Genomic DNA, 25,769 nt, shown 5'->3' with positions numbered 1-25,769 from the left:
TTAATATTCTAAACCATCTCATACTAAAATTGGAGTCAGATATGAGTTAAGTTTAATATAAATCAACATTGTGCACTGGAAAGACCGAACACGCAGTGAACCTTCATCCACCATTGGATACCGTCATTGGACCAACTGGCTGGACCCTACACATGTATGATGAGTAAACCTGAGACTAAATGTGCATGATCAAATGTGCTTAAAACAGATTCGTTATCCCTTAAATCAACACAAAGTTTCATTTCATTTGATTCAGCCTGCTGTTTATTCACTTAACGTTTCTTGATGTATATTTTTAAAAATATATTATTATTATTCATTCATTTATAATTTTTCCTTCAGCTTAGTCTCTTTATTCATCAGCGGTTCCCACAGTGGAATGAACCGCCAACTTATCCAGCATATGAATATTATTATTGTCATCATGGCAAAGATAAAATAAATCAGTTATCAAAAATGAGTTATTAAAACAATTATGTTCAGAAATGTGTTGAAAAAAACCTCTCCGCTAAACAGAAATTGGGGTGGGGTTGGGGGGCTGATAATTCAATGGATTTAATAATTCTGAATTCAACTGTATGGCAATGCAGTAGGTAGTGCTGTTGCCTCACAGCAAGAAGGTCGCTGATTCAAGCCTCGGCTGGGTCAGTTGGCTTTTCTCTAAGGATTTTGCGTGTTCTCCCTGTGTTCGCATGGGTTTCCTCCGGGTGCTCCGGTTTCCCCAGACGTGGTTAGGTGAATTGGTTGGGCTAAATTGTCCGTAGTGTATGAGTGTGTATGGATTTTTCCCTGAGAAGGGTTGTGGCTTAAAGGGCATCCGCTGCGTGAAACATGTGCTGGATTAGTTGGCTGTTCATTCCGCTGTGGCGACCCTGGATTAGTAAAGGGACTAAGCCGAAAAGAAAATGAATGAATAAATACATATATAATTTTTTTCTACCACACAAGCCAGATGAAAACGTAACACAGAAGGAACTGTTTTCAATAATTCATCACTTTCCCTAAAAAGTAACTAAATACCACATTTAGTTACTTTTTAAGCTGTAGCGCGACATTGTTATATTTTTACCTTTAAACGTAACTTTCCCTAACACTTACTATAACCAGCTGGAGATGAATAAAAATTTGAGCATGTATAAGAGGCATTTTAGTTTATTGAGTTTGCTGTTTTACCTGGATAAATATATAGACCTTTTTTTAATCTTAGATTTTTATAGTTATAAGGTTTACCAGAGTACTTAGTAAAATTATTTGCTCTGTTGTTGTAGTACATGTAATTGTGTACTGCATCTGTAATTGCATTTAGGCATGGGCCTGTATATAATTCCGACAGGATGATAACCTTGTATAAAAATATCACGGTTTCATGGTATCAAGATTATTACTGCCCTAAAATATATTTGTTTTAAATGTCTGGGTAAAAAACAAAAGCTTTTTTCTTTGTTGAACACAGTATATTTTAATTTGGGTAATATTGCAAATATTTTAAAACCGTATATTACAATAATTCAAATCAATCATTGACTTCTGCTGTCTTCATTAGTTTCAAAAACACGGATATCTTTACAATTTTCTACTGCTACGATTTATTTAAATATCTTTTCTGCTGGAGATACTGTTGTCCTAAAAAACAAACAAACAAAAAAACATTAAAAAAAAATCTTACATAAACTAATTGCCTAATTGCATTCTAACCTACTTGTATAGTAGGTGAAAAACTATTTTTTATTTTAAACTTAATTTTCTGAAGTAAATATGTACCAGTATGACAACATGGCAGATACAATACATCAAGATGATATGCATACCATAAACACATTAATATTAGGCTGGATAGCCTAGTTTTTAGTGCTTGTGGAGAAAGCTACTACCTACTCAAAACAGTTTGTGATTTCATATGCAACTAAACACTTTTATACATAGCAAAAATTGTAATGAGTTATCTTTCCCACAATCCATTGTGATTAATATGACTTGCCATTTCCTGTGTGATTTAGCCAGACATAATATTAGCTGTTTTCCCAGAGATGGGTTGTGGCTGGAAAGGCATCCGCTGCATAAAAACTTGCTGGATAAGTTGGCGGTTCATTCCGCTGTGGCGACCACGGATTAATAAAGGGACTAAGCCGACAAGAAAATGAATGAATAATACTAGCTGCAATTTGAAACATTATTTGGTCAGACTGCCAAATGTTAATGGTGGTTGAAACTATTAAAACATATTAATAAATAGAAACCTAAGAGCATGTCACTGTCTACGTTAATCTTGATAGTCAAATCATGTGGCATTGAAACAAAATACTTAATCTGTTATTTAGGAATAATATCCTTTGCTTTACCTATTTATTAAGTTGTTAACAATAACTGTGTAGTATTCCATCCTGACCATATCTAGCATAGTACTCAACACTGTTTGGTCTCATATGTTTTGATTCATTCCAGTAATGTATTAATACATATGCATGGATTTCTGGAAGCAGTAGTTTCAAACCCGTAGCAGTCCCGACTGACATGCTGTACTGTCTGCAGAGTCTTTGACCTTTCAAAATGATAACTGATTTTTTTTGTGAGCTAGACAGAGCATGGCACATCTGACCTAAGGCTTTTTGTGGCATTTCTCCATAGGCCAGTGAGTAAGTCAAATCAAGTGTATTACTGTACATGTGATTGTAATGCAAACAAAACAATGGAATATATATCTTCAAAGAAATCTATAGAGAGCATTGAATAAGAAAGTGGATACAATGGCTGAACAGGATTTAACATCTTGCATGTTTTTGTAGCTTGGTGCTGAATAAGTAATTCTCATTTTAATCCTGTGTGCTGGTGATGATGGGTTGAATGAGTGTAGACAGTCTTTAAAAAAAAAAAAAAACTATCATGTCAGCCACTTTCACATCACTGGTTTTTCTTGTTTCAGAAGCAGTGGGTATGTAAGGCAAAACTGTGAAGGACCCGATTGTTCTCATATAGAACAATTATTTACAATCACGTTTCATTATATGTACTTGTAGAATTAAAGTGGCATGTAATTCCAAATCATTTTACATCTGCACTGATGCACATTTCATACACAGGTGGCATTAAATGGTGCTTCTGATGTGGCATTTAATGGTCTTTGCACAGATTGTTTAAAGGTTCTCAGAAGTGCCATAAAAGCACTACACAGAAAATCAACTGTGTACTATTATTCTAAAGGCTAAGGCAGATCAGAGGCTAAATTTAATGTGGTTTTTATGCTGCAATGCCTCTTTACACAGAATTTTGAGCAAGCACAGAGTAACCTTAACTTGGCTGTGTGTAAATATCTTTTTAGTTTACCAGAATTTCTACCTTTTTATAACTGGAATTGTTACTTGAATGGTTTCTCAACATGTGGCATTCTGTATGACATGGGTAAAATAGATTTTTTTAAAAGTGTATTTTATTGTTATTTGATCATATGTGCTGAGCACTGTATGTTTTTTAGTCTGTCAGTTTTTCTCACACAATTGCTTGTACATATACAACATGCTGGGCAGTATGGCTTTAGAAACCAGGACAGTCTGAACTTATGTCTTATGTCATTGTTGCTGAGGCAATAGTGCTCCCATCTGGCATGTCGCTGAGCGTGTTCACTGCAACAGTGAATTTCAGAATTGAGTGCACTAGACACAGTATTTCCCACATAGCCTTAACAAAGTAAACAGGGAGAAACAGAATAAAAAATGCAGAGACTATATTATTTCAGCACTCTTGGCTCTTTGTTAAAATCGTCTATAGGTGCTTTACATGTATACAGTGCAAATGCACACGAGCACAATGGACACCATTCAGTGACAGATTATTCAGATTTGTTACAGTGAATATAGACATTTTATGCAAGTATGCTTGACTTTATGGTCTGTTAGACAGGGCTAGTTTGGCTCTCATTGCCGGCTGTCTTTGGAAAAAATGAGGACCTTAAGCCATGGGTAGAAGGCCATGCCTTTCAGAGGTCAAAACAACCACAGATTCAGAGAGAGCAGATGATTCATACTCTACAAGAGCCTCAGGTGGTCTGATGATCATTTGACCCAAATGTCCTTCATTGATCTTGTTTTCATTCCCTTTTTTTGTGCATCCAATGGCATTAACATGTCATTGCCCTTTTTGTTTTGTTTTCATTTCTCTTTTCTAAAATGATATGAACATCACATGGACAACTTTTAAGACCTGAGAGAATTTTGGTGCTGTGACTATGAACACAGAACACAGTCAACACACTGTGGCATTTTTAGCTCAACAATGACCAATCATCCATTGACATGGCTTTCATAGAAAACTACCAAAAACACTCTAGTGTCTAATTAATAAAAATAAAAATGCAAGAGCAACATTTAATGTTTGGACATAATCACACAATAATAATTTGATCCATATAATTTTTCTTTGATTTTTTTTTCTTCTTTTTTTCAAAATGTCCCAGTCCATTTCAACTTCAACTTGAATTTTTCTTTCATCCTTTTTAATCTATACATTTTTTAACACATTGAATCGCATTGGGCACATAAACATCACATAAAGACACATTTTTTTTCTTCAACTGATATAATCATATTGATTCCTCAGTGCAGCTCAATAGAGCCCCCTACTGGTGTGGAGGTTTATCTCTATACATTAGTAGTACAGTATGCTTTGATAGTAGCCCCTCATGGTCTTTGCTTTTTACTTCTGCAAGTCCATAAGCCCTAACCACAAAAGCTCATCCGTCTGCTTTCCATTCATTGGTCCACTTTTTCCTCCCAACTTCTCCTAGTGTAAAATAATTTTCTCATTTATTGGCTTTTCTTGGCTGCGTTGGATTTCCTCTTGGTGATGTAGGCTTCAAAGAAGAACTGGCAGAACAGCACAAAGTAGCTGAGGTACATGAGCGATGACCACACAATGTTCTGCACATGGGACGGGCACTCTTGGCCTTGTTGCATCCATAAATACACCAGATAGTTGACGACGCAGCCCATCACCATCTGGGTGATCTGTGTCAGGGTGATGAACATGGCGAACTTGCGAGAGATTTTAAAGCCGGCTGCCCGAAGAGCATAGTATGAATACATGACGGCGTGAACCAGATAGTTCATGGTCATGAACCAGCCCCCGCCGGCCACCATGTCCTTGTAGGAGTACCAGGAGTAGAGCAACACTGTGATGTGATGATACCAGTGCAGGAAGATCAGCTTCTGCTTGCGTAACACGATGAACAGTGTGTCACCTGAAAGCATAACAACACAGGATTGTGTGAGAGAGAGATAGAGGTGGAGAATTGACAGAGTAGATTTTACAGTTCTTTAATGAAGAAATGAAGGGTTTGTTGAAGGTTCTTGACAAAATCTGAACACATCTGAAGTTTGGTCACAAGAAACAACTTTAAAGGCGTTCAACAGGTGAAAATGGTAATGTGTCTCGACTGAGAACTTTAGATCTCTGAAAATACACATTAAATGGATAGTTCAGGCAAGACTATCAATTAATCAATTGGTACCAGGCCGCACATGAAGTCATTAATTATTTTAGTTTAATTTATTATCTGAGTCTGAATGATCTTTTATTTTGAAAATCGTTATTTTGAAAAATGACCGTATTCTCTTGCTTACATCTTGGTCACTTGTGCACCCAAATTTACCCTACAAGTAGTAAAATGAGTAAGAAACAAATGGCTTGTTATTTGCTAAGGGGAAATGACCCAGTGAAGGACTTGCGAACTGCCAAGGACTAGATCTGCAACTCATTTGTCAACAAATCAGGTTAATCCAACATATGTCTCTGCAAGAAGATCTACTGCTGGAGATCGCAAATGACGGCGGCCTTTTAGGAGTTTGTTTGCATATCACAACTTTTCTAAAGTTCTTTTTAGAGAAGGGTCTGGCTGCAGAGTTGCACTTACCAAAGCAGGCTACTACTAACATTCATATAAGCAAAGCTTATTATTTATTTATATCAACTAACAGGTCTAAATATAGACAGAAGGTATTCTTCCAAAGTTATGAATAAAAAACACCAAATTTGCAAAATTTGAATTTTAGTTTTTATTTTAAACATTTCAAGGAGTTGTAGTATTACAACTAACAAATACACATTATGGACTTGAAGCAATGATTCTTGAATGACTTGGGAAACTATTTTTTTATAACTATTCTTGATAAGTTAGCACGTCTGCGTGGGAGTGCATTCATATGAAATTACATGATCCTCTACATGTTCCCCGCCCAGTTTTACAGGTCCTCCAAACATAATGTCGAGATCAACTCGATAAGGGAACGTCTCAACTCGCTTAATGGAAAGAAAGCGACACAGAGGATGTGTAACATTACTGTAGAGCTGTTGTAAGGCAAGCATTCGCGTTTGTAACGATCTGTTTACTAAACTATAGCAACTGTGGCACCCGTTGCCGTATGTTGCCAAAAACTACAGTGAAAAGCTTAGAAAAAAAGGCACTTGTAAGGGTGACAGATAAAAACTTTTTGCAACGATCTTAATGAAATTCGTTACCTCAGAGATTTTTCCACCTCAGGACCTTAAATTAAATTACCGGAGAATTTTATGCAAGCGGCCACAGGTGGCGATTGTAAATGATGTCACTTGCAGAGGAAGCGTGGTTACCTGAGCGTGCAAGCCTGGAGGTGCAAGTGCAAATCTGCAGCCAGACTGTCTTTTTCCATGAGTCACGTGACAAGAACTGACTTCACCATCCCCCTAAACCCAGCTATGTTGGCCAATCAGAGAGGAGAAAACAGTGCGCAAGTTGACGTCATGAGGCTAAAACTCCGTTTTTAGCATTCACAAGACATTTTTAGAAAATCTTCACCCTGGCTGGAGTTTCAAAAAGTTGTGCTTTCAGTTAACTGACACTGCGTTTTTGTGTGGACAAACAGCGAAACTACATAGAAAAAAGTGTGGTTTTAAAAATACCTGTGTGCATGTGGACAGGACCTTAATATCCCTTCACTGGTTACAAACCTGTTTGATTTTCTTAAAGATAGTTTTATAAAGATATACGTAGAACCACTTGAGGATGAGTAAATGATAAAAATTAAATAATAATATTAAAATTATTTAAAAATATAGTTGTCAAGTAAATTTTCATTTTTGCATGAACTATCCCTTTATTGTAAGGTGGAAACAGTGCCTGATGTAGTTTGACTCTGAACAGTTTAGTTTGAACATCATGGTAGTGATGGTTATATGATGTAGTGAGGTGAGGTAAATGTACTACATGTAAATAGATAAAGGTACTTTTATGCTTTAGACTAAGAGTTCTCAAACTCGGTCCTAGGGGGCCAATGTCCTGCAGATTTTAGCTCCAACTTGCCTCAACACAGCTGCAAGGATGTTTCTAGAAAGCCTAGTAAGAACTTGATTAGCTAGCCTCGGTGTGTCTGATTGGGGTTGGAGCTAAAATCTACAGAACATCGGGCCTTCATTACTGAGATCGAAAACCCCTGCTTTAGACTTTAGTTATGTTGAATACCTAACTGAGGCAAGGTTTGAAAATGCTTTCAGTATAAAATAAAATTAGGTCAAGTATAATAAATTTGTGTTCCCAACATCAGGTGTCAGCCTTAAAAAGCAACCTAACATGACAGTATTTGTTCTGCTTGAACAGATGTGCAAGTAATTGAATGTCAATCAGAGAGACTTCCCTGGTTGCAGCAATTTTGTTAATTACTCCATAAGCATTCTTTGTGCCAGTTTCACAATAAGTAAATATTTTGTTCTCTTGTCTTGACCATACATAATAGAAATTACGCTTTATTCACCAAAGTCATGTGGGATAATAACATTTGTTAAATGTTTTGATGAATAAAAAGCATTGTTTAAAATTAAAATTCCCCTCTTGAGCATTTACTCATTGCTTTAGTTTAAGTTTTCCATTTGTTGGTATCAGAAGACAAGTGGATGTTTTCAGCTTGTCAAAAGTCTATATATGTGGTTGTCTCTCTATATGCCTTCTGGCCTTAGGAGGCATGTGAAGGGTCCTCACATTGTCCTCTTTTTGTCTCAACAATCGGCCTGGTAGACCACTAACCGTCAGGACATGGCAAACACAATAGGCCCAGGCAGGTGGAAAATAGAACCACTATCCCAGCTTTCGAGACTTGGGGTTATGCTGCAAGGTTCATGCTAACAAATTCTGTTACGCTTTCACAACCAATTATATTCATGCAGATGAACACTAGGCTTCTCTGCAGTGCTTTGTCAGTGGAGCAGGCTAGATTGTAGAGCACTGAATTACATTTTTCTGTGTTGTTTTAAATCAAGATGAGGTTTTGGGGAATCTTGGGAATGTGGCTACACCGGTTATACATTACAATTGTCATAACTTTACATAAATGTATTATATATATAGTGTATTTACTACATGCTAATGTAACTTTACAACAAAAAACAATAGTCTGGTTACTACTGAACTGTTTAATTTCATAAGGATTTGTTGAGAAATAATTTAATTGGATTTTACTCTCTTATGCTAAGTATGCTGGGTACAATTTAAATGTAAAATACATACAGTACATATATTTACAGTATGTCAACATCTGAAGTGGATCAAAAAAGTTTCCCAAAATTGTTCAAACACAGGAATGGGTGTTGTTGAATGGTTTAGGGCAACTTTGAAATGTTTTGATCCACTTCAAATAATGACTATCATAGACTCACCTAGTTCAGGTGCTTTGCTGAGGACAAAAGCATAAGCCCAGAACTTGCTGACTGGCCCGTTGTAGAAACTCTGATCGCACACTGACTGCTTTAGGCCTTTGGTCATCAAAATGTTTACCATATAGCCCCCAGTTCTGATGGCACCAAATATACTGAAGAAAACAATAAACATTACAACTCAGAAATTCAAAATGAAATATATATATATATATGTAAACTTCATTGACTGTTATAACTGATGGTGTACCATTGCTGATTTAGATAATGCATTATTCTTATTGGTCAGATTTATTTATTGGCTTTTGCCTTGTGTGGCTGCACAGTTACTTAGCACTCAGGTTGCAGTTTTAGGTTTCTTATGATAGCTGCCAATGGCTGGATCATGTGAAAATCCTGGAAAAGCAAGCCAGTCCATGTCATTGTCTTTCTACAGACACAGTTGACTTGATGTCCACACAGAAGAGTGTGATATGTTATATTATTTACCTCAACCAAGCTAACAAATACATGCTCTAGAACATATGAGCTAATGTTCCTAATTATTAATAATTCATGAAAATATTATTTCTGAATGTCTGTATAATTTTCCTAATTAATTATAATAATTATTCTTAGTACTAAATGTTTTTTAGAAATATTTTTTTACTTTTGGATTTATTATGTTTTTGGGGGGCTATACAAATGCTAAGGGAAGATGAACAAGAATTAAGCTATAACTTGTCACAGACAGAAAACTTGAGCAAAATATGGGGGAATTTTGTTAAAGATCAAAAACTTTGAATGAACGCTTTATGAATTCAGATATTAAATTTCATATTATGAAATTTCAAAGGTTATTATATTATGAAAACATCTTGTCAGTTTCCGAACTCATAATTCTTGCTCCAAAAACTGCTTTTTATAAACCATTATGCAAAAATGTAGAGCTCGATAATTAATCGAATTATTCAGCAATTTGGCAGTAAGTCCAGCTTTGTATTCAGCAGTATCTTACCTGCTGTCTGATGGAGCAACATTTACAGAGCCATACTTGAAAGCTACACAAAGAAAATGTAGACAATGACTATGTTTACATGGATCTCAGCGATTTACATTATTTATGAATAAGGCAATAATATGATTAAGATGTTTATATGAATTACTTTTAGGATGCTTCCTTCATGTTCTGTTTTTTAAATTGTTATATTGCATAGATCATTTAACATCATTATGCCACCATTTTTAATCAATGGTGATATATTCAATTTCAATTTCATTTCAATTTCAGCAATATTTTATTCATGTCACCCTCATGAGGTAGGTGCAGAGAATACAGCATCTAAACAACTGTATGTGTATGGCCTGTCGCAAAATGTGGCAAAAGTCCTACACAATGTAATAGTTTGATTTAAGGTGTTTACTTGTGACAGATGTTTGTATCGTTTCTTAGTAAACTGTGGCTCTGTGTTGCTGCTACATCTAAACGTATGTGCAAATATCGCATATAATAACATGTTTTTACTCAATACAATTGTTGAATGTTTGAAAAAGAAGGCATTCTGTGAGATAATTAAGGGTGCTATCACACCTGCCTTATTTAGTTCGGTTGAATCGTACTAGAGTTTGTTTTCCCTCTTGGTCTGGTTTGTTTGGGCAGGTGTGAATGCAGCAATCGTACTCGAGCGCACACCAAAAGCGGACCAAAAAAGCGTACCAAGACCTGCTTGAAGAGGTGGTGTCTGTACGCTTCCAAACGAAACCTGGAGCGATTCGTTTAGGGTGAGAATATGATTCGTACTAAAACCACAAAAAGTACTGTGCCTTTTGGACTAATCTAGCTGCTGTAGGCCGATGCGCTGTGCATTATGGGATATGGAGAAAAAATATTTGTTGACAGCGCTTTACCATCAGAGAAAGAGAGGGAAAAACATTACCTGATGGAACGTTGGTAATAATTCCACAAGATGACCATGTCACAGTTTACCTAAATTGATTCACACCCCCTCCTTAAATGACGTGCGATGCATTAAAACAGCATTATTTCCAGCCGCAGCCGCGCTTCATTCTCGAAATGTATAGTTTGTCTAAAGCAGGGATACAATCATCAGCGCAGTCGTCCCACCATATTAAAAAGCGAAAATTTGTGTCTGCCGGATTGTTTACTTGCGGAAGTTCATTTGCATTTTCCCGCACGTGAGTTGTGGTGTTTGTCAGATGAGTGCATTTTGGTTCTTTTCAACTGGTTCGGACCAAAGCCAGCAGTGTGGTCTGTAAACGACCCAAAGACCGCAGAAAATGCAACAATGTATCATTTATTGCCTATAGTCCAGACCAAATGAACCGAACTACAGATGTGAAAGCACCTTAAAAATGCTTTCACACCTGCCTTATTTAGTTAGATTGAATCGCACTAGAGTTTGTTTTCCCTTTTGGTGCAGTTCGTTTGGGCAGGTGAGAATGCAGCAATCGTTCTCGAGTGCGCACCAAACGCGGACCAAATAAGCGTACCGAGACCTGCTTGAAGAGGTGGTCTCGGGACGCTTTCAAACGAACCCTGGAGCGGTTCGTTTGTGGTTGGAATATGATCCGTACTAAAACAGGGCCAACCGCAAAAAAGTACTGCGCCTTTCAGACTAATTCAGCTGCGGTAGGCCGATGCGCTGTGCATTATGGGATATGGAGGAAAAATACTTGTTGACAGCGCTTTACCATCAGAGAGAGAGAGAGAGAGGGAAAAACATTACCTGATGGATTGTTGGTAATATTTTCGCAAGATGACCATGTCACAGTTTAGCTAAATTAATTCACGCCTACTCCTGAAGTGACGAGCGATGCATTAAAACAATGTTTTCCAGCCGGAGCTGCGCTTCATTCTCGAAATGTATAGTTTGTCTAAAGCAGGGATACAATCAGTCAGCGCAGTCGTCCCTTCATACTAAAAAGCGACATTTTGTGTCTGCCGGTTCTTTTTACCTGCAGGAGTTCATTGGCATTTTCCCGCACGTGAATTCTGACCAATCAATAAGCAGTTTAGGAAATATGTTCAACAACATCTGGCCAATAAGAGATGTGGATTTTATCAGATAAGTGCATTTTGGTTCATTTCAACTGGTTCGGACCAAAGACAGCAGAAGATGCAACAATGTATCATTTATTACCCTTGGCGCGGACCAAATGAAGCGAACTACAGATATGAAAGCACCCTAAGACACTAAAAATAAGAAATAAGACACTGATTGTTTGTTTTAAACATAACTTTTTGCATGCTTTTTAAAGACTGGAATCTGTTTTTTTACTGTGACCCAATAGCTACAGAGGGTTTCAAAAAGCTCATAATAATAGAAAATGTAGCCTTTTTCTTCTAAATTGTTGTTATTATTTTTTAAAGTAAAATATAGGTAATGTTATAAGTGAACCACATAGTTTTGTTATGCAGTTCTTGACCTCTTTAACACCGCTTGAAGAATGTTTGCTCATAACTTTGAGACAACCTTGCCAAAATTCTGAGAATGTTTCTTGCTAGCTGGGAAGTAAGATGTCATGAGGAGGTGCAAGCTTTATACAAAATCATATATGCTGGCCTCTTACAGTTGAAGTCAGATTTATTAGCCCTTCTCAATTATTAGGTCCATCTATACCTTTTCCCATAATTTCTGTTTAACGAAGATAATTTTTTAAACACATTTCTGAACGTAATAGTTTTGATAACTAATTTCTAATAACTGGCTTCTTTTATCTTTTCCATGATGACTGTACATAATAATTTACTAAATATTTTTCAAGCAACTAGTATTCAGCTTAAAGTGTCATTTAAAGGCTTAACTAGGTTAATTACGCAAGTTATGCTAATTAGGCGAGTCATTGTATAACAATAGTTTGTTCTGTAATTAATCTTAACATTTGAAAACTGTGTTCATTGCAGTGTTGTTTTGTAATGTGCAAAGTACATCACATTAAAAAATCTTAGTGCACATCACAGAAATTTGGTGTCTTATAGTTTTGCTTCTTGCAAAGTATAATCGTTTGGCAAATTTAAGATCATGGCACACAGATTCTACTTTTTATTTATCTTTACAGCAGTAGAATTATGATGTCTGCACCTGTGATGCACAATATATCATTCATAAATCGGTTAGTTGGCAGTTACTACTTTATATATTAATTTACATATTACGTTTGTATTTCCATTACTAACGTCATAGCGATGCGTTAAATAGGCAAATATGTTTTTACTGTTAACAGGTGCTGGAGGCAAAAGGGCAAATACCTGTGGCACACCCTCACAAACATTTGCAGCACACTTTATGACCTAATTACAGATAGACATATTTACCTGAAGGCGGCAAGTGTTAAAGACCATAATACTAAAGGTTTCCTCAGCTCAAACTTTTCCCTTTGTTTCATTACGTGCCGCCCACCGAGTATGCAGGCAGCGTAGAGTGCAGAGAAGAGGAAAGACTTCTTCCTGTAAGAAGGGAAATTAGAAAATTAGTTTTATTTTGTGAAACTTTATAATGCATCTGTCAAAAACCTATTATTAGTCATTTTGATTGTTTTGATTCTGCTTCAGGTTCAAATTTGAAGCATTTTTATTTTTTTCAATGAAAACTATATACCATGCTAAACGCTTATATAAACAGCTTATCCAAAAAGCTTATAGTTGGGCTGGGCGATATGGCAAAAATGCAATCTCAATAATTTATTTTCCGTACTGACCGATAATGATATATATTTTGATATAAGTTGTTAATGCTTCCATATTTAAGAGTATCCCAACAAAGACTGAAGCCACAAAAATTAAAGGGTCCATCAAATGGCATAACATATTTTTGGCCTAAAATATGGTACATCTTTAATAATAACACACTTTTACAACACACGTCCAGAGCTTGTCATTGTTTTTGACATAAATTTTATCGCTATTCGATATAATATCATTTATCAGCCCAGCCCTATATAGTCATATACATGTACGTTAGTAAAAATGTATGGATTTTATAATTACCATGACTGCATGTACTTGATATATTAGTGATTTATTATTATTATTACTAATATTTTCAGTCTTCAGAGTCAGATGATTCTTTAGAAGCCAGTCTAATATGATCATTTGCTTCTCAAATATTATCAGTGTTGAGAAGACTGACATGGTTAATGTATACTGCCACTTTTCATAAATTTCATGCAGAGAAGCTCTTAATTTCTTAAACTGACCCCATGCATTTGTTTGCATGAAAGCACACACTCATCTTCTGCAGATAAAAATATTACATTTACAACAACTGCATTTTTTTTCATTTAACATTCTCACATTTCATATGGTCACACACATACTTCATATAGTCAAATTTGTAGATTTTGCAATATATAAAGCATCCGCCTTCAAAACTGGCCTTGTTACTGTTACAACTATGTTATAATGTGGTTATGTAGCTGTTAAAAAAGCAAGAGCCAGCGCTTGCAATTCCAGTCTTAAATTATTTACATACTGGCCAACACACATTGTGTACTGTTTACAAAGCATTCATAGGTTTGGATGGGTTTCTTTTATATCTCATTAAATCCTGAACTGCTAATGTAATCTATTTGCCACAACAAATTTGTCCTAATGCATCAAATATATATAAATATGTCATTGTTTCTGAAATCCTATATTCATCACTTAGTTTTTGCCAAAATGAAATAAACTCTTGTAGGAGCTTTTCATCACAAACAGCTTAATGGGCTTATTTTGACAGCTTGTGTTGCTTTTAGGATCTCATAATATCTGGCAAAGCCGTACTGCATTTATCTGGAAGCTGGAAATATTCACAGTGCAGTTTAATTCAATTTTGAGGACACTGTGATCCCCTGAAATCTGATTTGCAATAAATTTGTTTCCTTTAGGTCCCATCCGGGCCCTCTATAAAGAATGCTGAGGTAGTAGCTGGAAACCAGTGTTCTGTGTTCTGGTTTCCTGTGACATCATTAATTTTTACATATGAGCAATTCCAGCGTTATGGATGTGACATTTGCAGTAAAACTCAAAACATAAATTCACATAGAAAGTATATGTTAACATTATTGTAAAACTTTTGTTTATATTTTCCAGAACAACTGACCACAGAGTTAAGGGACCAGAAACATATCAATCTGTAAACACATTTTGTACTTTAAATAAGGAAAATAAGCAATTTATGGATGTGACAAAGTCTGCAGGTTTACAGTACACAACATACTAAGTAGAAATTCTGTGAATTAAACTACACATCCCAGAAGAAACATTGCTAATCAAAAGGAGAAGAGTTGGATCTCTATAAAACAAAAAAAAATGATTGATTTTATTGTATATTTTCACATTTATGAGAAAAAAAGTATCATTATGGATGTGACGCCTCTTTATTATGGATGTGACAGATGTTAAATTGCCACTTGTGTGACTTTGGTAAATCAAATATAATAGTTTAAAAACATTCACAGGTGCATTTTTGAGTATTTCTATAGTGCTGTAAAATACTTGCTTACCCAAAAAACCCAGAAATAGTTTCCATATTTTGATGCAAACTTAATTTTTTTTATGGCAAGATTGACATTTGCATTGAATTGGTCATATACATACACGTCAGTTTTATCTTTAATAGCGGTAGCATTAAAACTAAATTTCAGTACCAACTTGAGCAAATGTCATGATTATGTGCCAATCTATGTTTATACTTTAAATTAAAACAATGGCAAGTAGCCATGAAAATGACAAGTTGTACCATATTTGTTTAGGTACTTGGAGTAGTCCTGTTATGATTTTTATAATTTACTTTAGTAGGGCTGGGCCGATAAACAAAATTATATCAAACAGCGATAAAATTTATGTCAATAACAATGATAACCTCTGGACTTATTTTTAATCTTTATTGATCTAAGAGCAAATTACACAGCAGAAATGTGCAATAAGAGGCATCTAAAACTGTGTTGATATTAGAGATTTTCAAGAAAATCTCAAAAATTTCAGAAATTTTCAGCCACCAAATTTTTTTTGTCCAAAGATGTTATGTCCTTTAATGGATCCTCTATTTTTGTGGCTTCTGCCATTGTTGGGGTACTTTTTTTAAATCTAGAAGCATTAACAACTTACACCAAAATATACATCATTATCTTCAATATGGAATATAATTTAGATTACAATTTTGCCATATTGCCATATCATATACAGTTTTGCAATATCTTTTAGTTTGAGCTTGACAAAAATCTGCAAATTACTAAGCACACTTCAAAGCAAGCCAGGCTCTAAATCAGTAATCACTGTTCTTGAACTCTTTCAAACAATTTTGACTAAGTTGTAGATCTCTGAGATGTTTAAATATCCGAATTTCAATAATAAAATCTGGTTGAGTTGTATTAATAGACACTTGTTTCACGGATCATCTAATATACATAATTTTAGTCCCTAAATGTTTACATTCAAAGACATTTTAACATTTTGTAGCTTTTTTTTCTGCTTTTTTATTTGACCACTCACATGAAAGAACTTGTTTACTTGCATAATGTGACGTTTGACAGCCTTCTTTCTGTTTGTTCTCTTTGTGCTCAACTCTATTAGGAGTTTAATCTGACATGGCATTGAAGTGCATACATATGTTTTGCTTGTTGTTGCTGGAGTATGCACGGCACAAAGGATTGTCAGATCTTTGTAACATACCCACACAGTTCCTAATCAAACTAGTCCAGTTGATTCTTCTTGTGTGAAATCTTATCTGCAAATTATGCTCAAAGTATTTTAGTTACACTGAAAACTATGAAATTGGCAACACTGAGACTGACCTCTTCTGAAACCATGATAGACAGTGGATCTCTAAATAAATCATTGTTTATATAGACTGCTATATTAAGGCGAAAGTTCACACATAAATTAATATTGTAATCATTTACTCATTCTTAAGTCACTTTAAACCAGTTTGAGTTTCTTTCAGGAGAATGTTGGAAACCGTAATCCTTTTTCTTCCATTGTATTTGATTTCCTACTACGGATGTCAACGATTTCCAACATTCTTCAAATATTTATTTTGTGTTCAGTAGAAAGTAAAAAACCCTCACAAATGTGTGAAACTGATTGAGGGCGAGCAAATAGTGAAGTTTAAATTTTATAAATTCTCTTTAAATTCTTATTCTGTGGTTCCTGATTTTGGCTGTTGTATTTTTTATAAAATCATAAGCATGCATTATTGATGGTGGCTTTTTTTGTTAATGGCAGAAATCAACCAGATGGGAGCTTTGCCAGTCCAGCATCCAGCTGGCATTTTAAGCCAAAACTGGGACACGTCTCTCTCTGCCAGTATCATCTCTCTTAGATAATTTATTTTTTATTCTGCTTCCAAAAACTACAAATAGGTAAACATAGGGGCCAAAAAGTTCGTCATGGTTTTAATTGCCCATTTATGTAGAATGGATAAAGCCGAAGCAACTCAATGAAAAAACGTCAAAGAATATACTGAATTAAGTAAAAAATTGTAATGAATTCAATCCCAGAAGTCTGCCATGTTAAGCAATCTGTTCATGTTTTTGACATGACCTCAATAAACACTGCGTGAAGATGAGCAGGGTGTAGGCTGAGAAAAGAACGCTGCGAATCATTTTGATTTCTCTGCCCACTGGATGCGAGAAACACTGACCTCTCTCAGTTCAGAACAGTGAGTCCATTCTATGCATACAGCCCCCTCCAACCTTGACTTGTCATTGCATTGTTCTTTGTGGACAAAGGGAGGCTGCAGTGGTATTTACAAATTTTATAGAACCAATTTATCAGGGTTATTGGAAGATTGTAGTCTTTTTACTGGTTGCTACTGAGTTAAATGCATTGGCAGTGCTTGCTCACTCTTACTGACACATTCTCTTTGCAGTGCCAGCTAGCAAGCTTCTACTTAAGAAAACAGCTGGCAAGATGCTTCTAATGATAATCCATTACAAACTATGTTTGAATGTCATTGTGTTCTGCCAGAACCAAACAATAGATGCAGCTAGGACTGTTTATTTATTTAGTATTCCTTATACCAAGCAGAATCAGACATGAAAAGCAGCTAGGTTGGGCTGAAATATGATATATTAATTATATAAATAAAGTGTATTAATATTATTTATTTATTAGAATGGCCACCATTTTAACCAAGATTATGTAACTGTTTAATCAATGTAGGAAAATCTAGTAAAAGTTTTCCTGACATAATAAACTATAAATATTTAATTTATATTTACATAGAAATTAGGCTTGGGACAATAACCATTTTCAAGGTATACCGCGGTTTGGTAAAGTCAAGTTTTTAAAACCGTCAATTTTCTGCAATACCATTCCTAAGGTATGTGTATGATTTTTTTTATTTTTATTTATGTTTTTTGTTTTTGTTTTGTTTTTTAGGACAATAGTATCTTCAGAAGAAAAGATATCAAAAGATGCCGTTTTAAATTGTAAAGAAAAATCTGTTTTTAATGTAGACAACAGAAGTCAATAATTAATTTAGCCTGACATGCTTACTGCTCCAAAATATTTTAAATGTTTCTCAAAATAAAATATATTGTGTTCAAAAGGGAAAAAAGTTTTTGATTTTACCCAGACATTTAAAAATAATATATTTTAGAGCAGTAATCACAATCACTGTGAAACCGTGATATTTTCATCCAAGGTTAACATAACGTCAGAATCTTATATCAGCCCATGCCTAATAGAAAGTATATTTATATGATGTTTAAGATTTTATGCTGCATATTTGATTTACGAAAATGCAGTAAAATAGTAATATTATTTTATAAAATTTTCCCTTTTTTAATATGTATTAAACTATCATTTATTCATGCAATGACCAAGCTGAATTTCAGCATCCATTACTATTTTTGTGTACTGACATTTTAACAGATTCTCTGATGTATAGAATTGTATTTATTTATTTTTGTACAGTTTGTTTAATTTAATGTGTCCTTATTTTAGCTTCACATATATTTTAATATGTCTCGTGTGGACTTTTGAGTAATAAACAGTTCCATCAGACTAAAATGAATCAAACTTATCCATTTGAACAACCTGATCTTGATGTACTGTAGTACTTGCCAAGTGAAAGGTGTGTTAAATAATTGTGCTCACATTGTTACTTAATTTCAAATTTCTGGCTAAATTATCTCAAATATTCAACATATTGTCCAGCAAAAAAATGAAGAATTTGCCTGTACAGAACAGGCATGGTTATTTATTTTAAGAAGATGGATGTTCAGATGGATTTTTACTGAGCTGTGAGTGTCATATGCCAGCAGAGCCCTGCTTCATTCAAACTGAATTGAGAGAATATTCCCATCAGGCCTTGTTACTGTGTTTAAAAAGCAGAGTTCTAGGAGCTTCAAGAAAAAGGATGTAGCACAGAAATAACCTAAACAACAAATATTTTATATACACCTAACAGATTTAGGTCCTGCGTCATCAACTCCCAGTAAGTAGGTCTATATATTGCAAGACCATCAAGTCCTTGACTTCTTCATCTGTGTTTTTGTCTATGTTCTCGTTTTTTCAGCTGAGAGCAGCAGACCTGTAGCAGACAAAGATTGAAGGTGATGCTATACCTGTAAGGGATCACATCTGGCCCAAGCAGTTTGCTATAGAACTGCTTCTCAAGTCATTTAGAGTCGCTAAATAAACCGAATCTGCAGCCTAATAGCAGTTTTAGACTAATGACGATGGCAGAATCTGTTGTGCTTGATTCAGTGTTTTTTTTTTTACTGAACACAGCACAATGTTGGAAAAGTGCATATTAGTAGAATGCACTGTATAAGCACAGAAAAGATTTTCTGTCAGAGCAAACCTTCACAGCAAGGACAACAAAAGTATAGTCTTTTTTTATTTAAATTGCATGTTAATCTCCAAAATATAGTTGTGTTCTTGCTGTACAGTTTTTTGGCTAGCATGCCTAATTGCTATTGCATTTAACATGCAAGGCTACGGCTAAACAAACCAATGGCTGATGTTATAATTTGTGACATGGTTGAAAGGGCTTTAGCCAGGGGTGTGTTTTTCTCTACCACCCCTTGCAAGCATCAAATGCAATCTCTTCTTCAGGGCAACTCACAATGAAAATACACAAGGTGACTGCTTTCAGAGGTCATTTTCTTATTTTTTTTTATTCTTTTTGCTGCTGTGGATGGTGGTAGTCTACATGTTGTTACAAGAAGCCTTTTTAATTTAAAGAGTTATTTCATAAACAAATAAAAATTGTCATCATTTATCCACCCTAATATTATTACAAACTCAAAATCTTATCTTCATTATCAGTATCTTCAGAACACAAATGAAGATATTTTATGGACTCTGAGAAATTTCTGTCCCTCCATGGGAAGTCTGTTCCCCCAAGCTGGGTGATATAGCCACAATTTGAACATGTTTTGGTTGAAGTGTGATTGTATGGCATCTTCATAAGGTTTTCTGCTTATTTATAATGAACAAGTCTGTATTTGTTTTACCTCAACTTCTTTTTTTGTGCAGTGTTGTTCATTGAAACTTTATATTGAAGTAGAGGTGCACAATATATTGTTAGAGCATGGATATCACAATGTGTGTGTGCGCAGTAGTCACATTGCAGGATTAGATTGTTTATTAAATAGTAAAACATTAAGATATTATTATTTTTTTGTTGAATTGTTCATACGATGATGACCATGTAATTTTAGGTTTGATTGTTCAATTTATGTATCTGAAAGTTGGAAAAGAAAATATCGCAATGTCTGATTTTTCCAATATCGTGCAGCCCTATATGGAAGTATATAGAAACAAATATAGTGACTGCAACCATGTAGTCTACAGTACAGCTCACATTATGTGCAAAAACTGCTAAATTCACATGCCTTTCTAACATTGTAAAATTACAAATAAAATAAAAATAATTATTTAATACTGTTTAAAGTGAACATGTTGATGATCCCATTACAAGAATTACATTTTATCATAAACATCCTTTTAGGTTTAAAAGTCTACATATTACACATTTATTATTGTCTAACAACCAACATTTTAGAGAAATGAGCATTGTGTCACTTGGATAAACTTCTCAGTTTATATTTCATTTCAAATATATTAATTTGTGTTCTACAGATGAACACATTTCTCATGAGCAGTAAATGATGCAAACTCTTTTAGAGTCAAATATAAAATCTAGGAAAGGCAAAGTGTGTTCATCTCTTGATGCAAGTGGTGGTGTTTTTATTTTTTATTTTTATTTTTTAGACTAAATCCCACAGTGTGTAGTAGTAAAGTGGCTGTCTGCATTCATAAGACTATATTAAGTGACATGCACTGCAGGGGACATCAGTTTGATGGTGCCAGGAAACCCTACTATGTGTCTCATTATGTAAGGCTGGCAGTCTGTGTGGAATTCAGTCCACTTTATTGCATCCACTGTGTTTCTGTGCCTCCTGTCTGCTTGTGTCTTTATTTTGAGAGCTCATTAAAGAAACTTTTGGGCAGCGCAGTGTAGTGAGGATAGAGGATAAAAATACACCCAGATTAGAGATGACCTGTGGCTATCCTCACAACCTGAAGCTAATTCTCTCTGGTCAAGCCAGACCAACACGAAACATGGCACATTGCACAAGCCATGGCAGCTTGGTATCATTGATCTATGCTGGGAATAGAGAACAAATATTAGTGGCCCCATATTTATGTAAGATTCTGTTTTGTAATCTATATTAAAGTTAAGTGTTTTCTTCATTTGAATTTATAATAAAATTTATTTGCATGCTGATAATGTTTTTTATAAAGCTGGATTTTATAATTTTTTTTATATATAATTCAGTTTAAGTTGATTAATTCTAAATGTATATATAAATTATCTTTAAATTAGAAGTACACATGGCCCAAAGCCACACAGGTATGACACAGCACTTTCAAATATTAATGCAATTTTACAAGTCATGCTTTACATAACCCACACATAGTCTTGTACTGTAATCGCACGTACACACATTTATTGCTACATATTGTACCTTTATGACGACAGACAGGTTAGGAAATACCATTTGGAGTGAGACTCTAGTCTAAATACAGGTCTATGGAAAATATTTAATCATTTATTTTAGTGTTTCTGTAGAATGAGTAATCAAATGACTGAATTGCTTGATTATCTTTTTTTTTAACACAATTGCTTCGGAAATTATGATTGACTTATTGACTATATATTGATATTCTGGCATTGTGTGCATTTATTAGTAGGGATGCTTCGATCTAGGGCTGGATGATATAGCCTAAGTTCAAAATCTCGAAAAATTTAACATTTTAACTCGATTAATAATCAATTATTTTATTTATTTTATTTTTGCTTCCACAGTTCACTGACAGGTTTTGTACAGTAAATATGCTTACAAGTCAGAGATTTTTGAATGAAGGGTGGATTACTTGATTTAAATATAACTGAAGGAAACATACACTATCTACTCTCTATGATAATTTATTGAACATCAACGTTGAACAGCTGAAATTAAAACACACATTGCCTAAAACAAACCGTCACGTTTTTCTTATAAAAAAGTAAAAACAAATAACTTGCAGTTTTAGAAACAAAATTAATTATTTTCAATGTCTTCAAAAGTAGATAATAAGCAGTATCTCTTCTAAATAAAATAACTTGTATATTCTGTAAATACTATTTTAAACTGCATTTTATTTTAATAGAAAATATGCCGTCATATCTGGCACAGCTTTCAATCATCATCAATGTAGTGCAAACGAGTGACGTGCAGTTACATTTCTCAAGAGGTTTATGGCTATACGACCACAGGAAGGCTGCGCCAGACCATACTTGTACTTTTGACACAGTATAAATCAGCCTTAAAAGAGCAGTGTTACGTGACTCCACATACGGTGGGGAAAGTAATTGACAATAATAGAAGAATTAAATTGCTTATAGGATCTGAATGTCAATTTCGATTTTCGATTAATCACCCAGCCCTACTCCAATCGATCTGCCAAAGATCAGTATTGGCCGATAATCACATTTCATGACTTGATCAGTACTCTCCAATCTCACCGATCTCATGAAGCGATTGCAGGTGTTTGTTTAGGAGTTTACAAGCAGAGGAAGATGCACGTGCGCTCTGTTATATTATACTGGTCTACAGCAGCCACAACACGTGAGGAGGTAAATGATGCGTGGGTCGTGATCGATCGATTTGCTTACGTCACAACAGCTTATATTTATACAGATGCTGTGAGACCTGCTATACCGTCTAAAGCTGCTTCTGGCCATATCATGTTCACACCTAAATGGTTATAAGGTATTTTATGCAGTTTAGGTATTAAGGTATGTTTAGGTATTATATTAAGGTATGTTAAGGTATTATATGCAGCATCCTTAATTTATTTTCTTAGGTAAAGTGAAATCTACTCTTAAGGATTCATACTTAGAGGGAAAATGAGCTTAATGCATTATAAAGCTTGAAGCATTAGAATCTGTACTTGGTATCGGCTGATCAGCATGACAAGGAATCGGTACTCGGTATCGGCTGAAAAAAATCCTGACCGCAGCATCCTTATTAAATACTGCCATTTGTGACTAATGCTGAAACATTTAAATAGTCATTAACATAGTTGTGTATGCGAAGAATAATGCCTATGAAACACATGCTGCTTCCAACATTCAGGTGGTAATTAATCCAAATTGAAATGTAAATTACAGCCATATATTTATATACTTGAAGATCTTTTCTTCTCACAACGTCAGAAAATTCTAGCCTATGTTGAAGCTCCTGTGCTTGTCTTGCATAAATAATGCAGGAATTGTTTGTCAAAGCTGACATTCTGTTTTCCTGATCATCAGGAAGATGCACGAAAGGATCCTGTGGTGTTGCAGTCATTCATCACAGGGGATTAATAAAGCAGAGACATGCACCTCGCAGCTGGTTTTTAAATCAGAACAGCAAGAGGGTTCTGAAAAATGCTTCTCAAGCAAATCTTTACTCTCCGTATCATGCTCCAAAGCAAAAGGCAATTACACAATGTGATCTCTAGGCTTTAAAATGCTGAGTAATGGTACAGCTAATTGGTATTTAACCCCTTTCCTCATCCCCTCACTCTGAATGACCTTTGCCAAAGACTTGCACATACAGTAGTATATAAATGTATTGATACTAAATGCTGTTTATCTTAATTACAGATTGTTATAGTCTTGATTAGACTTCTCTTGTAGCTTGTTAACATTTATAGTTTTAAATCTAGATGTTGTGCAGCACTATTTATTTTTTCTGTCAAGTACAAAATCAAAGAAATACTGATAGGGAAATTATAAATAAATATATTTTATAGTAGTCGAGACAGGATCATGAAACTAGATAAAAGCAGCAAGGGTGTTTTAAGTGCATTTGTGGACGTGTTTTGTTTTGCTGTAATTAGTCACTCATATGTAAATACTTACTCCTGTGTTGTCTATTTATGATTTTACAACATTACATTTTAAAATGTTATTGACTAGCATTGCTTTTCCCCTTTGCAGTAAAAGCGTGAAGTAACCAAGTTTGTCAATGTGCCTAAAATATAGTTTGGACATAGTTTAAATTAAATACATTTTATTTTCATAGGTATTTAGAGTGAATAATGAAATATAGAATAATATTTGGATGAAATATCCCATTATATCTGCATTTCTGAGTCATTCAAGCAGCACAGTGTTCTTCCCATCATTGTTTTAGCTTTCCCACATGTTTGAGGTAATCAAAAATATGCTTAAATGCAAAGAAAATTTAATATTTAGCAGAATAAACCTGAAAAACAAGACAGTGTTGTTCTTCACACGGGAGGATACAAGACGATGGATGTGATGCAAGCTACCCGAAGAAGTCGGCACAGTGACGCGGAACCGTGATTGGTCAGATGTGTGTCAGCAGACATCAACATCCGCATGCTATTGGTCAGCTTATCTGAATACTAAACCTGCCTTACGTCTGTCCTCAAACGCTACAGAATTACAAAAGCGTGAAATTGATCTACAATGAGTAATCGCTTCAACGTAACCATGTGCCGGATGCTTAACAAGCGACACAGTTGAATGATCAGTGCAATAAACAGCTATGATGGCGAACCGGTACAGAATCAAGAACATATGTAGATAGGTTTATGAAGAGCATGCATAAAGCGAATGTTCACTTGCACTTATTTCGTATTATGAACATCATTTTGCTACAGAGATTCTGGACTAGGCTTGATTTTGAGTCATTAAACATTACTGCTTGCATGTTAGCATTTCCTGTAAGTGCCCATTAGTCTAGTAATTAACTCCAGTCAGTCTTGGCTGATTGATAAATGGATCGACTCTACATTCATGTGTAAAGCATTTTCAACTGTTTTTTTTAACCGGTTCACCCGATTAGGGGAAGGATTCGACTCTAAAGAACGATTCTGTCACGAATCGGACGTCGCTGCTTTGTGAGAGCTATTTAAGACCTGATGAACCGGTTTAACCTTAAACGATTTAATGCTCGTTTAAAGATTTGTTTACGAAAAATAAATGCGCTTCACGTATGTTTTTAAATATATACTAAAACCAGTTCAGATTGTCTCGAAGGACACACGCAGAGCATCACCTTGAATAGGCTTTGAATCTGATTAGTGCGCTACGATGCTTCAAATAGCCTATAGCATCGCTCATTCCACGCAGATCAGCGGAGATGCTGAATAAAACGCTAGACTCAGACAATATTGATGAGTCTCGAGGGGGGAAATCACACTGTGCATCCATCATGGTCTGGATAATATACCTGCCAGTGACTTTCAAGAGTCCCTGACGATTTTTAGGCTTAATTCATGCTTAACATGTTTAATACGCTGGTCAGAACAAAAGAGGAAAGGCTATACGACGGCATCTGTGGTCATTAGTGCGGTCTTGCACATTTATCATGCATCAGAGCTACTGTACCAGTTCTCCTGCATCCACCGAATCGCCTCATCTTCATTGAACTGCCTCTCGAATTCGTATTCTTGCAAAGCCAGCACCGACATGGTCTCTGGTGGTCCTCTGAACGCTTACTGAAGAACGTGAGCCTGAGCGAGCGAGTGAGTTGTGATTAAGGGATTTCTGGCTATGTCTCGCGGGCTCAGCTCCAGCCGTGGCCTCGCATCTCTCTCTCCT

The 25,769-nt window shown here is 35.2% G+C and overlaps 1 protein-coding gene across 1 annotated transcript; it reads right to left on the bottom strand.

Annotated features, from left to right (window-relative positions):
• Positions 1-4,427: 4,427 nt before the first annotated feature.
• Positions 4,428-25,769, bottom strand: elovl6 (ELOVL fatty acid elongase 6). Its single transcript, NM_199532.1, is given in 4 exon segments — positions 4,428-5,230; positions 8,674-8,825; positions 12,986-13,117; positions 25,557-25,769. Coding segments are annotated over 4 exon segments (801 nt in total). The 5' UTR covers positions 25,640-25,769; the 3' UTR covers positions 4,428-4,796.

The sequence above is a fragment of the Danio rerio genome, chromosome 14, assembly GCF_049306965.1.
Source record: "Danio rerio strain Tuebingen ecotype United States chromosome 14, GRCz12tu, whole genome shotgun sequence".
In the NCBI taxonomy this organism is placed as follows: Eukaryota; Metazoa; Chordata; class Actinopteri; order Cypriniformes; family Danionidae; genus Danio; species Danio rerio.
Note: the sequence above shows the minus strand (reverse complement) of the source record. Positions and strands in the feature narration are given on the sequence as shown.